Genomic DNA, 19,143 nt, shown 5'->3' on the forward strand with positions numbered 1-19,143 from the left:
ATTTTGATATTTGGCAGTAGAGTCGCCAATCTTCGGGCCAAAACCTTAGAGACAATTTTTGTCAGACTGTGCACTATGCTAATTGGGCGGAAATCATTTGGCAGATAGTTCATTTTGGAAAAATCAATTTTCAACAGGTTGATATGAGATAGATCAGTATTGGTGGATATATAAATACACACGATCATCCTTGCATTGCATAAGCTGAACCGTTGCGACTAGCTCCGATGACTCCAACAAACTTGCAATCATTTAGTCTACATGTCTTAAAATGGATTCATATAGATGTATATCATATGCTGACAAATTGAAGCTAAATTGTATTATACGTCAGTCTAGCACATGCTACGAATTTAAGCTAGATTATACGGGGCCGGCAACCAGCTCTTTACCTCCAGTTGTATATAAAGTGCAACATGCCCATCAGGGCCGGCCGGCCGGTCATTCTTATTATTTCTTAATCCGAGACGGCAACGCCGCAACGGTGCCGGCCTCTGCCCGTCCGTTGCAGCATGCCATTATCTGTAAACTAAAAGCCATTGGAAACCGGAATGTTACACTGACTGACTTAGTCATACCAACTATTTGAAACGATCAAATCTTGATGATATATTATTAGCATCATGATGGTAACAGCCTTTTCTTTGCTGACAGATGGTAAACTCTGCATCAAGATAGATACGTTGAAGGTTGTGCTGTCGGTTGGAGATATTATTACCACAGCATTTGCAATACCCACATGACCAAGTAAGCTAGTATATATATGGAACAGACCAGGCAAATGCGACTTGGAAACCAGACCAAGATCGCAAGATGACCAAAACAATAGGGGTCATTGCCATGAGCTTGCTATGCTCACTTGTTGCTGTCCAATTGATTGTTGCAGTGAGCGCCGCCGGTGATGAGGCCGCTTTGCTTGCTTTCAAAGCACAGCTCAGCCACGGGGACTCGCTGGCCTCCTGCAACAGCACTGGTAGAAAATGAGCCTTTAGTCCCGGTTCGCAAAGGCCTTTAGTCCCGGCTGTGCAACCGGGACTAAATATGCGCGACTAAAGACCCCCCTTTTAGTCGCGCCGCTTACGAACCGCGACTAAAGGCCCGTCCACGTGGGCGCCAGGGGTCCGTCGGGGCGGAGGACCTTTAGTCCCGGTTCTCGTGGCTAACCGGGACTAAAGGCCCGTCCACGTGGGCGCCAGGGGTCCGTCGGGGCGGAGGACCTTTAGTCCCGGTTCTCGTGGCTAACCGGGACTAAAGGCCTCCTCCGCAGGTTTAGGGTTTTAGCCCCCCTAAACCTGGTTTCTTTTTAATTTGCAGTGTTTTATTTTTTATATATTTTATTTTGTGTTTTATTTTAATTTTGATGAAGTTTCAGTACACATATTCTACGCTACTATATACATGCATATGAAATTTCAAACAAGAAGAATTCAAGAGGAATATATAATATATATTCAATCTCGGGTGACCATATACAACTTCGAACAAGTTTCCATACACAATTAGGATGGATGACCATATACAACTTCGAACAAGTTTCAATCTCGGGTATGCATATAAATTTCTTCGTCCTCGGTATAGTGTTCTCCTTTAGGATTGATGACTTCCCTCATGAAAAATCCTGCTAATTCATCTTGAATTGGTCGGAAGCGAGCTTCTGGACTAAGCCTCCCGCAAGTTATCCGTCGCCTTCCGCACGCTATCCGATGCCTTCCGCTCAGAGGTGTGTCTCCGGATGTTCTCACAAACATAGTATCCACATAGATTGGTCCCCGGTGGCTGCTTATCCACATTAACTAACCTTCTAAAATCTAGCTCATGTTTGAATTCACCGAAAATTTCTTCTGAGAACCGTCTCCAAACCCTACAGGGCAAAGAAAATTAAATGAACAAGGGAGTTATTAGTTACTTGATATTAGGAAATGAACGAAAGAGACCGATCGATATAGAGCTCTTGAAAATAATTACTTTTGCAGCATTTTTCTCATGTTGGCCCAACGCTTTGGATCCGAATCCATAGAGTCCATGATTAGAACTCTGGAGGTGTGAAGTTCAATATTTAGCAGAATCCAGTGGAACCTGCGGACACGTTACATGCACAGTCATGCATAACTCATCGATTAGACATACCATGCATGGAGTAAACAAAAGGGAATGGGCACAAGAGAGAAACACTCACCCAAAATGGTAAGGAAATAGAATATGACTTTTGAGTTGATGCTTTCTAAGAAACTTGTACAAGTCTTTCTCCACGTCTTCGGGGTGATTTTGTAACACATGTCCATTAACGATATGTGGGTCAATGAACCCAACATCATGGATGTTTCTTATTTTGCATTCCCAAATCTTCAATCTGCATAATAGCGTACGCAACAATATAGTTAGGACAATATATATATATATATAGTGCAGGCAATGAAGAACGAGATGAGGTAGAAATAAATCACTTACAGAACGTAGAAACTCAGCATAGATTTGTCGAGGTCGCGCAGATTGAACAGCTGGAACAATTCACTCATATGAACTTGTACAGAGTACCGTTTGGTGTGATGCTCCTCTGTAACATCCGCATAAATATATTCTTTGTCGGCCCATGTTATGAATTGCTTGTACCAACGTAGCAGATTTCGCATTTGTGGTGGTAGACTCTTTTCCCGCGCAGGCTCGACGAGAGGCCCATTCCGCACATATTGTAATGCTATCTCACATACTGGCGCATCCTCAAGGCCTAAGAAGGCACGAAGAATCAAACCCATCTCGGACGCTTGTTTCATGGCACTCGCTACAGTCAATCCAAGTGCTGCCGCAGCTGCTATGATCTCGGGGTCCTCTTCCGGACCGGCTTTCACTATGAGCGGGGGGATCGATTGTTTATTCTGCATCCCGAGCTGGTCAACTTGTTTCCCGCTTTTTTTACTTTCTTCTTTCTCCCCCTTCAATATTTTTGCTTGCCTACGAAGTTCATGTCCATAGTCGTCAGGCATATTCAGCTCGGCTTGGGACGGTGTCGTCAAAAAATCCTTAGCCCACTTCTTTTGCTTCTCAGTGAATACTTGCTTGGGCTCAGGCTCTTTTATCGCCTTCATATCCGCCTTCCATTTCTCATAATGAGCAGACGCGGCCAATTTGGTTTCAGCTTCACTAAGTTCCCAAGGCCTTGGGAGGAGAGGCTTCAGTGATGGCTCCGGTACCCTTGTGGTCTTAGGTACATAAGGGTCCGGGTTAATAGTCCAGGAGCGGGTTTCCTTGCTGTCCGCCTGCTTCTGCTTCTTCGCCGGAGGTGGATTGGGGGGCGTCGTACCCGCCGGAGGAGGATTGGGGGGCGTCGTACCCGCCGGAGGTTGTTGATCGGGGGACGGCGTCGAATGGCGTGAAGGAGGTGTAGGTGAACCACCACGACCACCACCGCCGCCACCACCACCACCATCGGAGGGGGGTGGACTTGTTAGCCTTGGCGCCTCGCCTGGAAACACTATGTACTTCTTTTTCCATAGAATGATCTGGCGCTTGACATCTCCAAGTCTTCTCTCCCCTTCGGGTGTAGCTTTGTCAATCTCCAGGTCCTCAAACCCTTGGACTATGTCTTCCACTGTGACACGAGCATAGCCATATGCAATGGGGTTGTTGTGGTGGAGTGCTCCAGGTGTACAGGGTAAAGCACTGCCGCTAGCTACCTTCGTGGAAACGTTCCCCACGGGATAATGCAGATCACATTCTTTCATCTCCTTTACATCATCCACGGGGTAGTGAGGCTCCGGTGCACGAATCTCGATCATCGGTGCACTAGCACCAGGCGGGGCATCCGTGGAAGCCACGCTGCTTCTCCGCTGCTGGCTTCCGCGATCCGCTTCATGATCTTCATGCGACCCTGCAGCCGATTTTTCTTTTACTAGTTCATGCACGGTCTGCTTCAACTCATGGAGTTCCGATGCAAACTTCGCCATAAGATCTGCATCCCGGTCCGTCTTTCTCTTACGGCTTCTGTAACAGTACGGGTCATTGTCCTGGGAAAACCCTACTTTTCACGGAACTTTGCCTTTGCCTCGTACACGTCCTCCGTGTTCATCATTCCCGAGGGCTGTTGTCAGTGCGTCTTTCTCTCTGTTGAACTTGATCAAGCCCTCTTGAGCTTGGGTCATTGCGTCAATAAGGGCTTGGGTGGGAGCAAACTTTTTCTTCCGGTGAACACACACCCCTGTCTCCGGGTCTAGCGATCCCCCATGCCCGTACCACCAGCTTTTGGCCCTTGGGTCCCATCCCTCTGTACCTAGAGGGATTCCTCGCACCCTCAGGTCCTCCTCCATCTTCTGCCACTTAGGCTCCGAAAGGCGGTATCCTCCTGGCCCCATAATATGATGGAACTTTTTCTTACTCGCATTATCCTTTTTTTCGATATTTACTTGAAATGCTCCGATTGCTTTTGCCTCACAAATTCTGGCCAATCATCTTTCAGTTTCTCATGTTGTCCATTGAAATCCGGAGTCTTGCCCTTGTTGACATAGTCACGGGTTAAATTTTTCTTGAAGTTCCGGAATGCTTCGCCCATCTTCTGAAGAGCGAACTCTTTAACTAGCCTCCTCCTCTCACGTCCACCCGGAACCTTGTTACCGAATTCATCGACTTTGTTGTATTCCGGAGGTAGAATGAAATGTTCCATAAGCTTTCTCCAGCAATCCTTTTTCGTTCTCTTGTCGACAAAACTGAAACCAAGACGTGCCTTCTTTGGCTCCTTCCATTCTTGGACGGTGATCGGGACGTTGTCTCTAACAACGACTCCGCATTGGTTGATAAACTTTGAGGTGTGCTGTAGGGGCTTGCCGGTTTCACTGACAAACTCAATGGCATATGTTTCTCCTGTTTTCATCGCCTTGGATTTGCCACGCTTTGTCGTACTCGATCCGGCCGAGGGCTAAAAAAAGAAAGAGAGTCGCGCGCGTTAATACATATGTATTCACATTTCAGTAAGTTTGTATCAAGAGAGGCTCAATGTATATATATACCTCGCCGGAGGTGGTTGCTACTTGCAATTCGAGATCGTCGTTTGTTGACGGTTGACCTCCGTCGACAATGTCCGTTCCTTCACCTTCTTGATCATCGACAATTTCTGTTCCACCGTCAAGGTTTAGAAAAGAAGAGACTACATCCTCTTCTTGCTCATATTCTAAGCCCGGCACATAAGGAATCTCGTTGTTGATGATGCCCATTAAATAACGTTCAGCCTCCGGATCCCTAAGCGGCTCGGCTCTATCGTCCGCCATATGTCACTCCTGCATGTAGTAAAAATTCTTTAAGTATAAAGAAATTAAAAAATAAGATTAAGGGGACATAGAGGAGGAGGAATTAAAAAAAGAGATTATTGAGCACTAATTTGCACAGAAGTTTTTGTTTAGCACTGCCAAGTATTTTCTTTTTTCTTTTCTTTTTCCTTTTCTTATTTTGTTTTTCCTTTTCTTCTTCCTTTTCTTTTTCCTTTTCTTCTTCCTTTTCTTATTTTGTTTTTCCTTTTCTTCTTCCTTTTCTTTTTCCTTTTCTTTTTCCTTTTCTTATTTTCTTTTTCCTTTTCTTATTCTGTTTTTCCTTTTCTTATTTTCTTTTTCCTTTTCTTATTTTCTTCTTCCTTTTCTTTTTCCTTTTCTTATTTCCTTTTTCCTTTTCTTATTTTGTTTTTCCTTTTCTTATTTTCTTCTTCCTTTTCTTCTTCCTTTTCTTATTTTGTTTTTCCTTTTCTTCTTCCTTTTCTTTTTCCTTTTCTTATTTTCTTTTTCCTTTTCTTATTCTGATTTTCCTTTTCTTATTTTCTTTTTCCTTTTCTTATTTTCTTTTTCCTTTTCTTATTTTCTTTCCTTTTTCCTTTTCTTCTTCCTTTTATTTTTCCTTTTCTTATTTCCTTTTTCCTTTTCTTATTCTATTTTTCCTTTTCTTATTTTCTTTTTCCTTTTCTTATTTTCTTTTTCCTTTTCTTATTTTCTTTCCTTTTTCCTTTTCTTATTTTGTTTTTCCTTTTCTTCTTCCTTTTATTTTTCCTTTTCTTATTTCCTTTTTCCTTTTCTTATTTTCTTTTTCCTTTTCTTATTTTCTTTTTCCTTTTCTTATTTTCTTTTCTTTTTCCTTTTCTTATTTTTTTCCTTTTCTTCTTCCTTTTCTTTTTCCTTTTCTTATTTTCTTTTTCCTTTTCTTATTCTGTTTTTCCTTTTCTTATTTTCTTTTTCCTTTTCTTATTTTCTTTTTCCTTTTCTTATTTTCTTTTCTTTTTCCTTTTCTTCTTCCTTTTCTTCTTCCTTTTCTTTGTTTGAGGAGGACGGCGGCGGGCAGGCGGCGGGAGGCAGGCGGCGGCAGGGGCAGGGGCAGCGGCGAGAGGCAGGCGGCGGCGGCGGCAGGGGCAGGGGCAGCGGCGGGCGTTGGCGACGACGAGGAGGAGCGGGCGGCGATGGGGCGGGCGCGGCAACGGCGAAAGTGCAGGGCGTCAGAGCTCACTGGGGCAGGGCGAGGTCGGGGAGGCGTTGACGATGGCGAGGTCGGGGAGGCGTTGGCGACGGCGAGGAGGAGCGTGCGGCGACGGGGCAGGGCGCGGCAACGGCGACATCGACGAGGAGCAGCCTGGCGGCGTTGAAGCGTCGGGGGAGAATGTGGAAAAATCCTAAGTGCCACACTTATATAGGAAAAGCATTAGTCCCGGTTGGGGACGCCAACCGCGACTAAAGGTAGCCTTTAGTCCCGGTTGGGGACACCAACCGCGACTAAAGGGTACCTTTAGTCGCGGTTGGTCTCCCCAACCGGGACTAAAGGGTATTTCACACCGCTTTCGTTCCCGCGCGGAAAGAGCCTTTAGTCGCGGTTCGTGTCACGAACCGCGACTAAAGGTCCTTTTTCATATACTTTTCAGAAAATAAAACTAATTCATTTTAAAATCTTAAAAATACAATTATATATAAAAATCAAAAAAATAAAACTAATTCATTTTAAAATCTTAAAAATACAAATAATATATCAAAAAATTCAGAAAAATAAAACTAATTCATTATAAAATCTTAAAAATACAAATAATATATCAAAAAATTCAGAAAAATAAAACTAATTCATTTTAAAATCTTAAAATACAAATAATGTATCAAAAAATTCAGAAAAATAAAACTAATTCATTTTAAAATCTTAAAAATACAATTATATATCAAAAAATCAGAAAAATAAAACTAATTCATTTTAAAATCTTAAAAATACAAATAATATATCAAAAAATTCAGAAAAATAAAACTAATTCATTTTAAAATCTTGAAAATATAAATAATATATTAAAAAAATCAGTTCATCGATCCCTTGAAGGTTTGACAAAAGGTTTGATACATCATTCAGTTCATCGACCAAATACAAATCATCCGGATTCGCCATCGTACGTTTTAATTCACATGATCCATTCAACAAAGTTTGGTACAATAAATTATTACACATCAATTTTTCCCTTGTGTCCCTGCTTGCTTACGATTGTGCCGTATCCATGGAGCATCCTCATCATTTAACTTAATGCTTGGGTCAGTGTTCACTTTGAAGGGCGGAATTTCACCAAACATATTATAATCTTCTGACATGTCTGTCTTGTCCTCCACTCCCACGATGTTTCTTTTCCCTGAAAGAACAATGTGGCGCTTTGGATCATCGCATGATGTACTGATCGTTTTCTTATCTTTCTGTTTCCTCGGTTTGCTACTCATGTCCTTCAAATAAAAAACCTGAGCGACATCTTTGGCAAGGACGAATGGTTCGTCAAGGTAACCAAGATTGTTGAAATCCACTATTGTCATTCCGTATTGCTCGTCCACCTTTACCCCACCTCCTGTTAGCTTATACCATTTGCACCGGAACAAAGGGACCTTAAAGGAGGGTCCATAGTCAAGTTCCCATATCTCCTCTATGTAACCATAATATGTGACCTTTTGCCCATTCTCGGTTGCTGCATCAAAGCGGACACCACTGTTTTGGTTGGTGCTCTTTTTATCTTGGGCGATGGTGTAAAATGTATTCCCATTTATCTCGTACCCTTGGAAAATCGTTATAGTCGAAGATGGTTTCTTGGCCAACATGTACAGCTGATCTCCAACATCATTGTCATTCATTAAATGTTTTCGCAACCAACTGCCGAAAGTCTTCATGTGGGCCTTTCTAATCCAGGATTCAGGCTTCCCCTGGTTGTCCGAGCGTAAAATATTCTTGTGTTGCTCGAAGCACGGAGCCACCAAGCTGGAATTTTGCAGAACTGTGTGGTGTGCTTCAGTCATAGAATGACCGTCCATACATATCGTTGATTTCCTTCCGATCGTGCCTTTTCCACTTAGTCTCCCCTCGTGCCGCGATTGAGGAATACCAATCGGCTTAAGGTCAGGAACATAGTCAATACAGAACTCAATTACCTCCTCATTTCCATAGCCCTTGACGATGCTTCCTTCTGGCCTAGCACGGTTACGAACATATTTCTTTAATACTCCCATGAACCTCTCAAAGGGGAACATATTGTGTAGAAATACAGGACCGAGAATGGAAATCTCTTCGACTAGGTGGAGCAGGAGGTGCGTCATAATATCGAAGAAGGATGGTGGGAACACCAACTCGAAACTGACAAGGCATTGGACCACATCGTTCTGTAACCGTGGTAGATCTTCTGGATTGATTACCTTCTGAGAGATTGCATTGAGGAATGCACATAGCTTCACAATGGCTACTCGAACATTTTCCGGTAGGAGCCCCCTCAAAGCAATCGGAAGCAATTGCGTCATAATCACGTGGCAGTCGTGAGACTTCAGGTTTTGGAACTTTTTCTCCGCCATGTTTATTATTCCCTTTATATTCGACGAGAAGCCAGACGGGACCTTCATACTGCTCAGGCATTCAAAAAAATGACCTTCTCTTCTTTGGTAAGAGCGTAGCTGGCACGACCTTGAAACCATTCCGGATGCCGGTCATCTGGGTCTTTCAAAAGTTGCTGGTCCTGCCGTGCTTCCTTTGTATCATTTGTCTTCCCATACACGCCCAAGAAGCTTAGCAGGTTCACGCAAATATTCTTCGTAACATGCATCACGTCGATTGCAGAGCGGACATCTAGGACTTTCCAATATTCTAGCTCCCAAAATATAGATTTCTTCTTCCACATGGGTGCGTGCCCGTCAACTCCCCGCGGAACTGATTGCCCGCCAGGACCCTTTCCAAAGATGACTTTCAAATCCTTGACCATATCAAATATCTCAGCACCAGTACGTTCCGCAGGCTTCGGCCGGTGATGTGCCTTGCCGTTGAAATGCTTGCCTTTCTTTCTTACGTTATGATTTCGGGGAAGAAATCGACGATGACCCAGGTACGCGTTCTTCTTACAATTAACCAAACGTACACTTTCAGTCTCATGTAAGCAGTGCGTGCATGCATTGTATCCCTTATTTGTCTGTCCCGAAAGGTTACTGAGAGCAGGCCAATCGTTGATGGTTACAAAAAGCAACGCTCGTAGGTCAAATTCCTCTCCTTTGTGCTCATCCCAGACACGTACACCAGGTCTGGCCCACAACTGTAAAAGTTCATCAACTAATGGCCTTAGGTACACATCGATGTCGTTCCCGGGTTGCTTTGGACCTTGGATGAGCACTGGCATCATAATGAACTTCCGCTTCATGCACAACCAAGGAGGAAGGTTGTAGATGCATAGAGTCACGGGCCAGGTGCTATGGCTGGAGCTCTGCTCGCCAAAAGGATTCACGCCATCAGTACTTAGACCAAATCTTATGTTCCTTGCGTCAGCTGCAAAATCTTTGAACACTCTGTCGATCTTTCTCCATTGCGTTCCATCAGCGGTGTGTCTCAACCCCCCGTCGGACTTACGGTCCTCTTTGTGCCATCGCAACGACTTGGCATGCTTTTTGTTCCTGAACAGACGTTTCAACCGTGGTATTATAGGAGCATACCACATCACCTTGGCGGGAACCCTCTTCCTGGGTTTCTCGCCCTCAACATCGTCACCAGGGTCATCGCCTCTGATCTTATAACGCAATGCAGTGCATACAGGGCATTCATTCAAATTCTCGTATTCACCGCGGTAGAGGATGCAGTCGTTAATGCATGCATGTATCTTCAGAACCTCTAAACCTAGAGGGCAGACAACCTTCTTTGCTTCGTACGTACTGGCGGGCAACTCGTTATTCTTCGGAAACATATTCTTCAACATTTTCAGCAAATTTTCAAATGATGAGTCACCTACACCTTCCTGTGCCTTCCATTTTAGCAAATCCAGTGTGCAGCCCAGCTTTTTCAGACTATTATCGCATCCTGGATACAACGACTTTTTGTGATCCTCTAACATGCGATCCAAATTCTCCCTATCCTTGTCAGTTTCGCAGCGTCTCCGTGCATCAGCAATGGTCCGACCAAGATCATCAGCGGGCTCATCATGTGCCTCTTCTTCACCTTCACCTAACCCTTCCCCACCTTCAGCATCATCCTCCATGAAAGTATCACCGAAATGATCATGATAGTTGTCATCGATATCATCCCCTTCTTCATCTTCTTCCATTCTAACCCCTCTTTCTCCATGCTTGGTCCAACAATTATAGCTTCGCATGAAACCGTGCCGAAGCAGGTGCATGTGAACGTCTCTTGAGGAGGAGTAACCCTTCTGATTCTTACAGACAGCACATGGACAGATAATAAAACCTTGCTGCTTGTTCGCATTTGCCACTACGAGGAAATCTTTCAAACCCGTAGTGAACTCGCCGGAGAGTCGGGGACCGTACATCCATTGCCGATTCATCTGCATTATTATTATATAAAGTATATAATTAACCATCATGCATTTGTTAAACTAACTAGCTAGAAATAATACAAATTAAACAATGAACTACACACATGCATATTTTATCAATGACACATGAAAGGTTCAAGTTGCTAACCGCGATCGCGGAGGAAAAATAAATGAGAAAGCTCAAGTGTGGCTCGGACACTTCATATCATGTTTGTTTCAGGCTCTCGGGCATTTCATCGAACACCTTGTGTGCATAGGAGGAACCAAAAGCAAACCCACCACCCCCTTCTGAATATTGTGAAGTGAGCTGAGTGAAGTGAAGTGAGCTGAGTCCTATATATAGGGATGGGCCTTTAGTCGCGGTTGGCTAAAGGCCTTCGGAGACCTTTAGTCCCGGTTGGCCAGGCCAACCGGGACTAAAGCCCCTCCCGTCCGCCAGCTGTCGACCGAGCGCGCTGGGCCCAGATAGTTGGTCGCGGGTCTCCTCCCGAACCGCGACTAAAGACCCCTTTTGTCGCGGTTCGATTATTTTGGAAACTAATGGGGACGTATGGAAGCCTCTTTTTCTACTAGTGCAGCAGCGCCAGCTTCTGTAGCTGGGAAGGCGTGACGTGCCACCGCAGGCCGGGACGGGTGGTGGCGCTGAGATTGAATGGCACCGGGATTGCCGGAGCACTCACCCCGGCCATCGGGAACCTCACGTTCCTTCCGATGCTCGACCTGAGCTTCAACTCGCTCCACGGGGACATCCCGGCAAGCCTTGGCCGCCTCCGCCGCCTACGGAGCCTTCACTTGTACGACAACTCGTTCTCAGGCACGTTACCAGCAAACCTGAGCTCGTGTGTCTCCATGATTGACATGAGACTGGACAACAACACGATTGGCGGGTACATCCCAACTGAGCTTGGTGAGAAGCTCACGTACTTGGCACGGATCACACTGAGAAACAACACCTTCACAGGGACCATCCCGTCTTCGCTGGCCAATCTGTCCCATCTACAGTCCCTCGACCTCTCTACTAACCAGCTCGTGGGGTCGATCCCACCGGAGCTCGGTAGCATCCGGAGTATGCGGTATTTCAGTCTCGCCGGAAACAATATCTCTGGTATGCTCCCACCATCTCTCTACAACTGGTCATCACTGGAATTTTTGCACGTAGGGTTCAATATGCTATACGGAAGCATTCCGGATAATATCGGGAACAAGTTCCCTAAGATGAAAGCTCTAAGCTTGTCTTCTAATAACGTCATTGGAGTCCTCCCTTCATCACTATCCAATATGTCTGATCTCACAATACTTGATCTCTGGAAAAATAAATTTAGTGGGTACGTCCCTCCCACATTAGGGAGGCGTGGAGCGCTCCAACAACTGACCTTGGTTGACAATAAGCTTGAAGCAGATGACAACAAGGGGTGGGAATTCATAACTTCTTTGGCAAACTGCAGTCAACTAGAGAGGTTGGAACTCGGCATCAATTCTTTTGGAGGACAGCTACCAGCTTCAATTGTGAACCTCTCAACGACTCTCTACGACTTATACATAGCAGACAATAGGGTCTCTGGGGTCATTCCTACAGACATAGGAAATTTGGTCGGTCTCAGAAGGCTTATAATAGCAAATACTTCCATATCCGGAGTGATTCCAGAGAGTGTTGGCAAGCTACAGAACTTGATAAATCTAGGCTTGTACAATAATAGCTTGGTCGGCCTTATACCTCCCACGCTAGGAAACCTTTCACGGTTGACTAGGCTTTATGCAGGCAATGGCAACTTGGAGGGGCCAATTCCAGCAAGCCTGGGAGAGTTGAAGAACCTCTTTGTACTTGATTTGTCAAAGAATTACCATCTTAACGGTTCAATACCAAGAGAGATTTTGAAATTACATAGCTTTTCTTGGTATTTGGACTTGTCATACAATTCCCTTTCTGGACTCATTCCTAGTGAAGTTGGTAGCTTAATAAACCTTAACCGACTTACTCTATCAGGGAACCAGTTTTCTGGTAAGATACCTGACAGTATTCAAAATTGCATAGTGTTGGAATGGTTATCATTAGACAGTAATTTGTTTGAGGGAAGCATACCTCGACCATTGACAAATATAAAGGGGCTCACTAAACTGAACCTGACCATGAATAAGTTCTCTGGTAATATCCCAGCAGCCCTCGGAAATATTATTAGAAACTTACAGGAACTGTACTTAGCACACAACAACTTATCAGGGTCAATCCCAATAGTTCTACAAAATTTGACATCTTTGTCTGAACTGGATATATCCTTCAATAATTTGCAAGGGGAGGTGCCAAACAAAGGTGTTTTCAGAAACATCACTTACTTAGCAGTCACCGGGAATATCAATTTGTGTGGTGGTACAACTCAACTTCATTTGGTTCCATGCCCCAGAAGCTCGTTAAGAAAGACCAACAGAAAGATGCAAAAGTCTCTTGTAATTTTCATAGGGACAGCTGGAGCAATCTTGCTGTCACTTTTAGTTATTCTTCTTGTTTGGATACTTGTCAAGAAGCTCAAACCAAGTCAGAAGAGATTAGAACAAAAATCAATTTTTGATAACCATTACAAGAGAATCTCATATCATGCATTATTGAGGGGAACTAATGAATTTTCAGAAGCCAACTTACTTGGGAGAGGAAGTTATGGTGCGGTCTATAAGTGTGTTTTGGACAAGGAAGAAAGACCATTGGCTGTCAAGGTATTTAATCTTGGTCAATCTAGGGATTCCAAGAGTTTTGATGCCGAGTGTGAGGCTATGAGAAGGATACGACACCGTTGTCTCGTTAAGATCGTTACTTCTTGTTCGAGCGTCAACCACCAAGGTCACGAATTCAAGGCATTGGTTTTTGAGTTCATGCCAAATGGTAACTTGGATTGTTGGCTTCATACAAAATCTCAAGAGCCCACTGCAAACAACAGGCTCAGCCTCCTCCAAAGGCTTGATATTGCTGTTGATATCATGGACGCAGTAGAATACCTGCACAACTACTGTCAACCATTGGTGATCCATTGCGATCTTAAGCCAAGCAACATACTTCTTACCGAAGACATGAGCGCACGAGTTGGAGACTTTGGCATTTCAAGGATCCTTCAAGAAAATACAAGCGAGGGAATGCATACTTCATATAGCTCAACTGGAATTAGAGGTTCCATAGGCTATGTTGCTCCAGGTGACCGAAACACTTCTAATCTTATATTTTCAGTTTTTTTTTGATAAAGGGCGCTTTTATTATCTCAAAATGTAGCATCAAGCGATACAAAGCATTTAGAGTATCACCCGGCCTTTGCATAACTAGGATGCACACAGCCAAACATAAAAAATCTGACAAAAAAGAAAAAAAATGACAATTCAGCAACAGTAGAGTCCTATAGACCGACACTATGCCTATGTCGAAACGGTTGGTGGACCGATGCGGAGATTATGCTGCCATCCATGTTGGGTAAAAAACTCCATAGCCACCTGCTCCAATCGCGTACACACCGCCTTGAATAGCGGATGGTACTCCGCACATTGTAGCATAGACCACATACGAAGCGAGTGCGTACAACGAAAAATAACCTGCAAAGGAGAAGCATTTTTGTCATTAAAAACCAAATCATTTCTACATAGCCAAAGCGATCATAGTAAGGCGTACGCTCCCACCCTTATTAGCGTTTTGAACCTATTTGAAATACCGTCCAACCAATGACCAAAAGTATTGGCAACACTTGTGGGCGGATACAAATTTGACGCTATTTGGATGACTGACCATGTAGAACGCGCAAACTTGCATTGAAAAAAGAGATGTTTGATTGTCTCGTTATGAGTACAAAAACAACACTTCTTACTTCCTGGCCAGTTGCGTCGTGCAAGGTTGTCTTTGGTTAACACAACACCTCTACGAAGATACCACATGAATATTTTAACTTTTAGTGGAATCTTTGCCTTCCAGATTTTCTTGTTATTGCTCTCCGGTACCTCAGAATGCGTGAGCGCACGATACAGAGTCTACCGTGAAAGACCCCGATGTAGTAAGGTTCCAGCGAAACACATCACGGCCTTGCGTCAGGTTAATCAGATCTAGACGGGATAAGAGATTATGCCATGACATAAGTCGGGCGCCAACCAAATCCCGCCTGAATGAAATATTCGGCGGGGATGAGCTGAGCACCTGCGCAATAGTATTGTTCTTATCGCGAGCAATGTTGTACAAGGCTGGATATTGTTCTCAGAGACTGGCATTGCCTAGCCAGATGTCTTTCGAGAAACGAATCTCCGACCCGTCCTTTATCGCGAAAGACCCAAAGCGAAAGAGTTGTTTCTTTGCCGCCATTAGGCTAGCCCAAAAGTGTGAGTCGCCAGGTTTCCAATATGCCTGAGACACCGCCTTTTGGCCTAGATACTTGTTGCGCAGCATGGTTTGCCAAACACCATCCTCAGTAAGAAGTTTGAACAACCATTTACTAAGTAGGGCCTCATTCTTGACCTGCAGGTCATGAATTCCAAGGCCACCTTGGTATTTCGGCCTACAAACCATGCTCCATTTGGTCAGCCGGTATTTTTTCTTTTCACCATCTCCTTGCCAAAAGAATCTGGACTTAAACAATCTTTGCAAGACCCCTTTTGGGAGTTGGAAGAAAGAAAGCATATAGAGAACCATATTTGTGAGGACAGAGTTTATCAAAACCATCCGTCCTCCGACTGAGAGCAACTTGCTTTCCAACTGCTCAACCGTTTCTCTAGCCGCTCCTCTACATGCTTCCACTCTGCAATGGTGAGACGTCGATAATGAATCGGTATTCCCAGATATTTGATCGGGAATTGGCCAAGTGCGCAACCAAATAGGTCCGCGTAATCGGCCGCTACCTCGACGGCCTATATTTTCAGTTGTCACTCGAATATGCTATGCTAACCATGAAAGTTCGCATAACTGCAGAGTACGGGGAAGGCTCCATGGTCTCAACAGCTGGTGATATTTATAGTCTTGGCATATTGCTGCTTGAGATGTTCACCGGGAAGAGCCCAACAGAAGGCACATTCAGAGATTCATTGGATCTGCATAAGTTTGTCGAGGATGCTCTTCCAGATAGGTCCATGGAGATAGCTGACCGAACAATCTGGCTGCACAACGGAAAGAATGATAACACTACCAGTATTAGAATGCAGGAGTGCTTGGTTTCAGTCTTCAGGCTTGGCCTCTCATGCTCAAAGCAACAGCCTCGAGACCGAGCACTGACGAGAGATGTAGTGGCAGAGATGCACACTATTAGAGACGCCTACCTCAAGTTTATAGCGGAGCATCAAGGACAATAGAAGCCTCAACTCGAGAAACTCAGAACAACTTCTAGTAAACCAGCCGGTACGAGACGTGATTCAATATAATAATAAATGCATGCATTGTTTCATTTAGTAATTGTTCTCAGAGCTATCTATGTCTTTACAGCTGTATCAAATAAATGCAGAACCATGGTGTTCTGCAATAACATCACTAGAGCAAGTTTTAGAGAGTTTCATAAATGAAGCAGTGTACTTGTTTTTCCATTATCAAAACTGTACACATGGAGGCAACATTATCGGTTCATGCTTCAAATAAACAGGTAGATGGAAGTTGTAGATTGTTCCAGAATTTTTTCCATTTGATGTTAAATCTTCTTTTATCTAAGCAAAACGATCCGAATTCATCTGTTTAAAATGACGCTAAATAAACACAGATATATTTTCTTTTGTGAACAAGCTTACTTCCTTCATTAATTAACAGTAATCATGTAGTACAACCTACAGTCGTCATAAAGATAGATTCTACTAGGTGCTTGGTTTTTGTCTTCAGGCGGACTGCTTCAGGCAGATACAGCGGACTGCTTGTTAACAGATTGTATACTGCAGCTTAAAAAACAGATTATATATTGTCCATGTGTACAAACATAGGGGGGCAGTAGGCAGCAACACCAATAGAAATCGACCGTGATGGTATTTCATATGCCCTGTAACAAATTAATGCATATATTCGACAGCACAATCAATCTGCCCAACACATGATTCTTGGAAGAAATGAAAAGAAATCTGTCCAAAAATAATCAGGGCTCACAGACTAGAAATCACAGTTTACAAAAAGTAGCAGCAGGTAATCCTTATAACCATCCAGCATTTATTCCTGTCAGATACTTCATAGCCAGTAACAGCAGCCAGTAAAGAGTATTATAAGTAGTTGATATGTACCTAGGAGGATGTGAACGAGGTGTTGGCGGGCCTTATGGATCTGGAGGGCATTTGTTTGTACAAGTATAACTAACAAGCATTTGTTTGTCATCGGAGCCATTTCATTTGCAATGGTATCCGAAAAATGTACTGTAAAACCATCCATCCTAGTATTGTGCAATAGGACTACAGCAACAGCAGCTGTCAGAATATTACATTGGCTTTTCAAAAATTTGAAAGGTTCATCCTCGATACATTATGTTTGCAAATCACCAGTTGTTCAGGATGTTTGTCCATGTGTAGAGAAGGAAAACATATTGGACAGTAGGTAGGCTGTAGCACAGTAGCTTACAGAGGACCTTACCTAGCTAAGAGGGTGTTATCAACAATCGTTTCAGTTAGCATTTGGGTTGTTATTGAAGCCATTTTCTTTTGAACAAATATCAGACAAACGTACTATATAGAATGGCTAAAACCATCCTCGTGTCGTGTGGTAGCAGTTGTCAGCATAACAATTACATACGTGGCTTCTAAGCAGTTCAAAAAGTTCAGGTAAACGGCATCCTCAATGAAGTAGGCCGGCAATAGAGTAGTGCATTTTTTACTTTTTGAGGCACAAACAATTTGTTGTGAAGAGGTCCCTCCCAGAAGCACAAGGGTAGCACGCCATACCTGACCCTAGTTAAGAGGATGTGGACTTGGCAGATTACCCTAGTTAAGAGGACGCACAAGAAATTTGTTCCAAAACAGAAAGCAGTAGCAGAAATTGACACTGATGAAAGTTTGCATAGTCGGCAATTTGTCCCTAAAATTAAGACCCCACCCAGATTACCCATCAAAGCTTGATTTCCCTGGCCTAGAGGCTGCCGGCCAGCCTTGCTGGATCATGAGAACCAGAGCCGCCTTGGTGGAGAAGGCGGAGAAGAGGGGATACGACGCAGGAAGGAGGCAGGCTAGTAGTATGGTTTCCTTGTCCATTGATTCGGGGAGGCGACGAAGATATGGGTGTGAGGTTTCCACTTACAGGACAAGATTACGTACTTGAGGCTGGGGCTAATTTATTACGTCTTCGTGGCTGGCTCATGGGTCAATGTAAATACGTTATGTGCTGGGTTTAGAACATAGTAGTACTTCTATTTAACGCATTGGATCTTTGTGCACATTTGACATCCAGGAGCGTAGACTCCTCCACTCTCAGATTACGTAACCGATCCAACCCATCATTTTCACAAATCCAAAACTATCCAAGTGTGACCGAATTCTACGAGCAAATTGACCCCGAGCTCGACAAATAGATAATCGACTCGAGAAACAAATTTGCCGATGATATTTAGGCTACGAGCCATCCCTTCTAGAAGCGGTTATGGTTGTGTTAAAAAAGAGCTTAGCCCAAAACAAGAGGATTAATGCTCTTTGCCTTGAACAATATGAAAAATGGTTGTTTCCTGATTATGTTGTAATAAAGACTAGAGTTTTGCAAGACGATGAAATTTCATCAATTGATAGAATTGACGAGTGAATATATGGTTATGCAGCAGTGCATACACCTCCACCTAGTACCGCAATATAATACACCCCCTACAAAATTGGAAAACTTCGGCAACACTAACAATTCATTGCCGAAAGATCCTAAAAGCATTGGGGGGCAAACTGATCTAGAGCGGTCTGAAATTGAGATGGGAGTTAAATCTTTGCGCGATAGGGTACAAGTACTTCGCGAGGAGAGAATTAATAGAAAATTGGCTCAAAGAAAACAAGCCTTGCCAATTTGTAGAATCAATGAACAGAAGGATGATTCGGAACATGAAAGTGCTTCGGTTAAAAAAGCCGAATCAAGTAGTATATATTCCAAGTCCATCAAATCCGAAGAGGCAAGCATTATTGAGAAAGGGTATGGCAAGCATTGCAAAACGTCCATGCTTGATTTTTCTGAAGTTAATGGAACCTACTCCCTGCCTTATGAGTTTCGTGCCATAGAAATTGACAACACTCAAGGACAAGAACAAGTAGCCGATCAAAGTTCGGTTGACAAGGATCTTCAAAGTAACTATGGATGGAATAAAGAAAAAGGTGATGAAAAGGCGTTGGGGAGCCATCCAAGGACAGAGCAAGATATTGTTCAAGTCACACCACCATCATGCTCTCCCAACCTAATTGAAGAGTTATTTTTGACAAGTAATCTACCTAAATTC

The 19,143-nt window shown here is 43.7% G+C and overlaps 1 protein-coding gene across 1 annotated transcript; it reads left to right on the plus strand.

Annotated features, from left to right (window-relative positions):
• The first annotated feature begins 813 nt into the window (after positions 1-813).
• Positions 814-16,069, plus strand: LOC109776006 (uncharacterized). The gene is made up of 4 exons (XM_040393297.1): positions 814-973; positions 11,076-11,079; positions 11,356-13,946; positions 15,693-16,069. Exons 1-4 carry the CDS (start codon positions 814-816, stop codon positions 16,067-16,069), a joined length of 3,132 nt encoding a protein of 1,043 aa, XP_040249231.1.
• Positions 16,070-19,143: the final 3,074 nt, after the last annotated feature.

The sequence above is a fragment of the Aegilops tauschii genome, chromosome 6, assembly GCF_002575655.3.
Source record: "Aegilops tauschii subsp. strangulata cultivar AL8/78 chromosome 6, Aet v6.0, whole genome shotgun sequence".
NCBI classification, from domain to species: Eukaryota; Viridiplantae; Streptophyta; class Magnoliopsida; order Poales; family Poaceae; genus Aegilops; species Aegilops tauschii.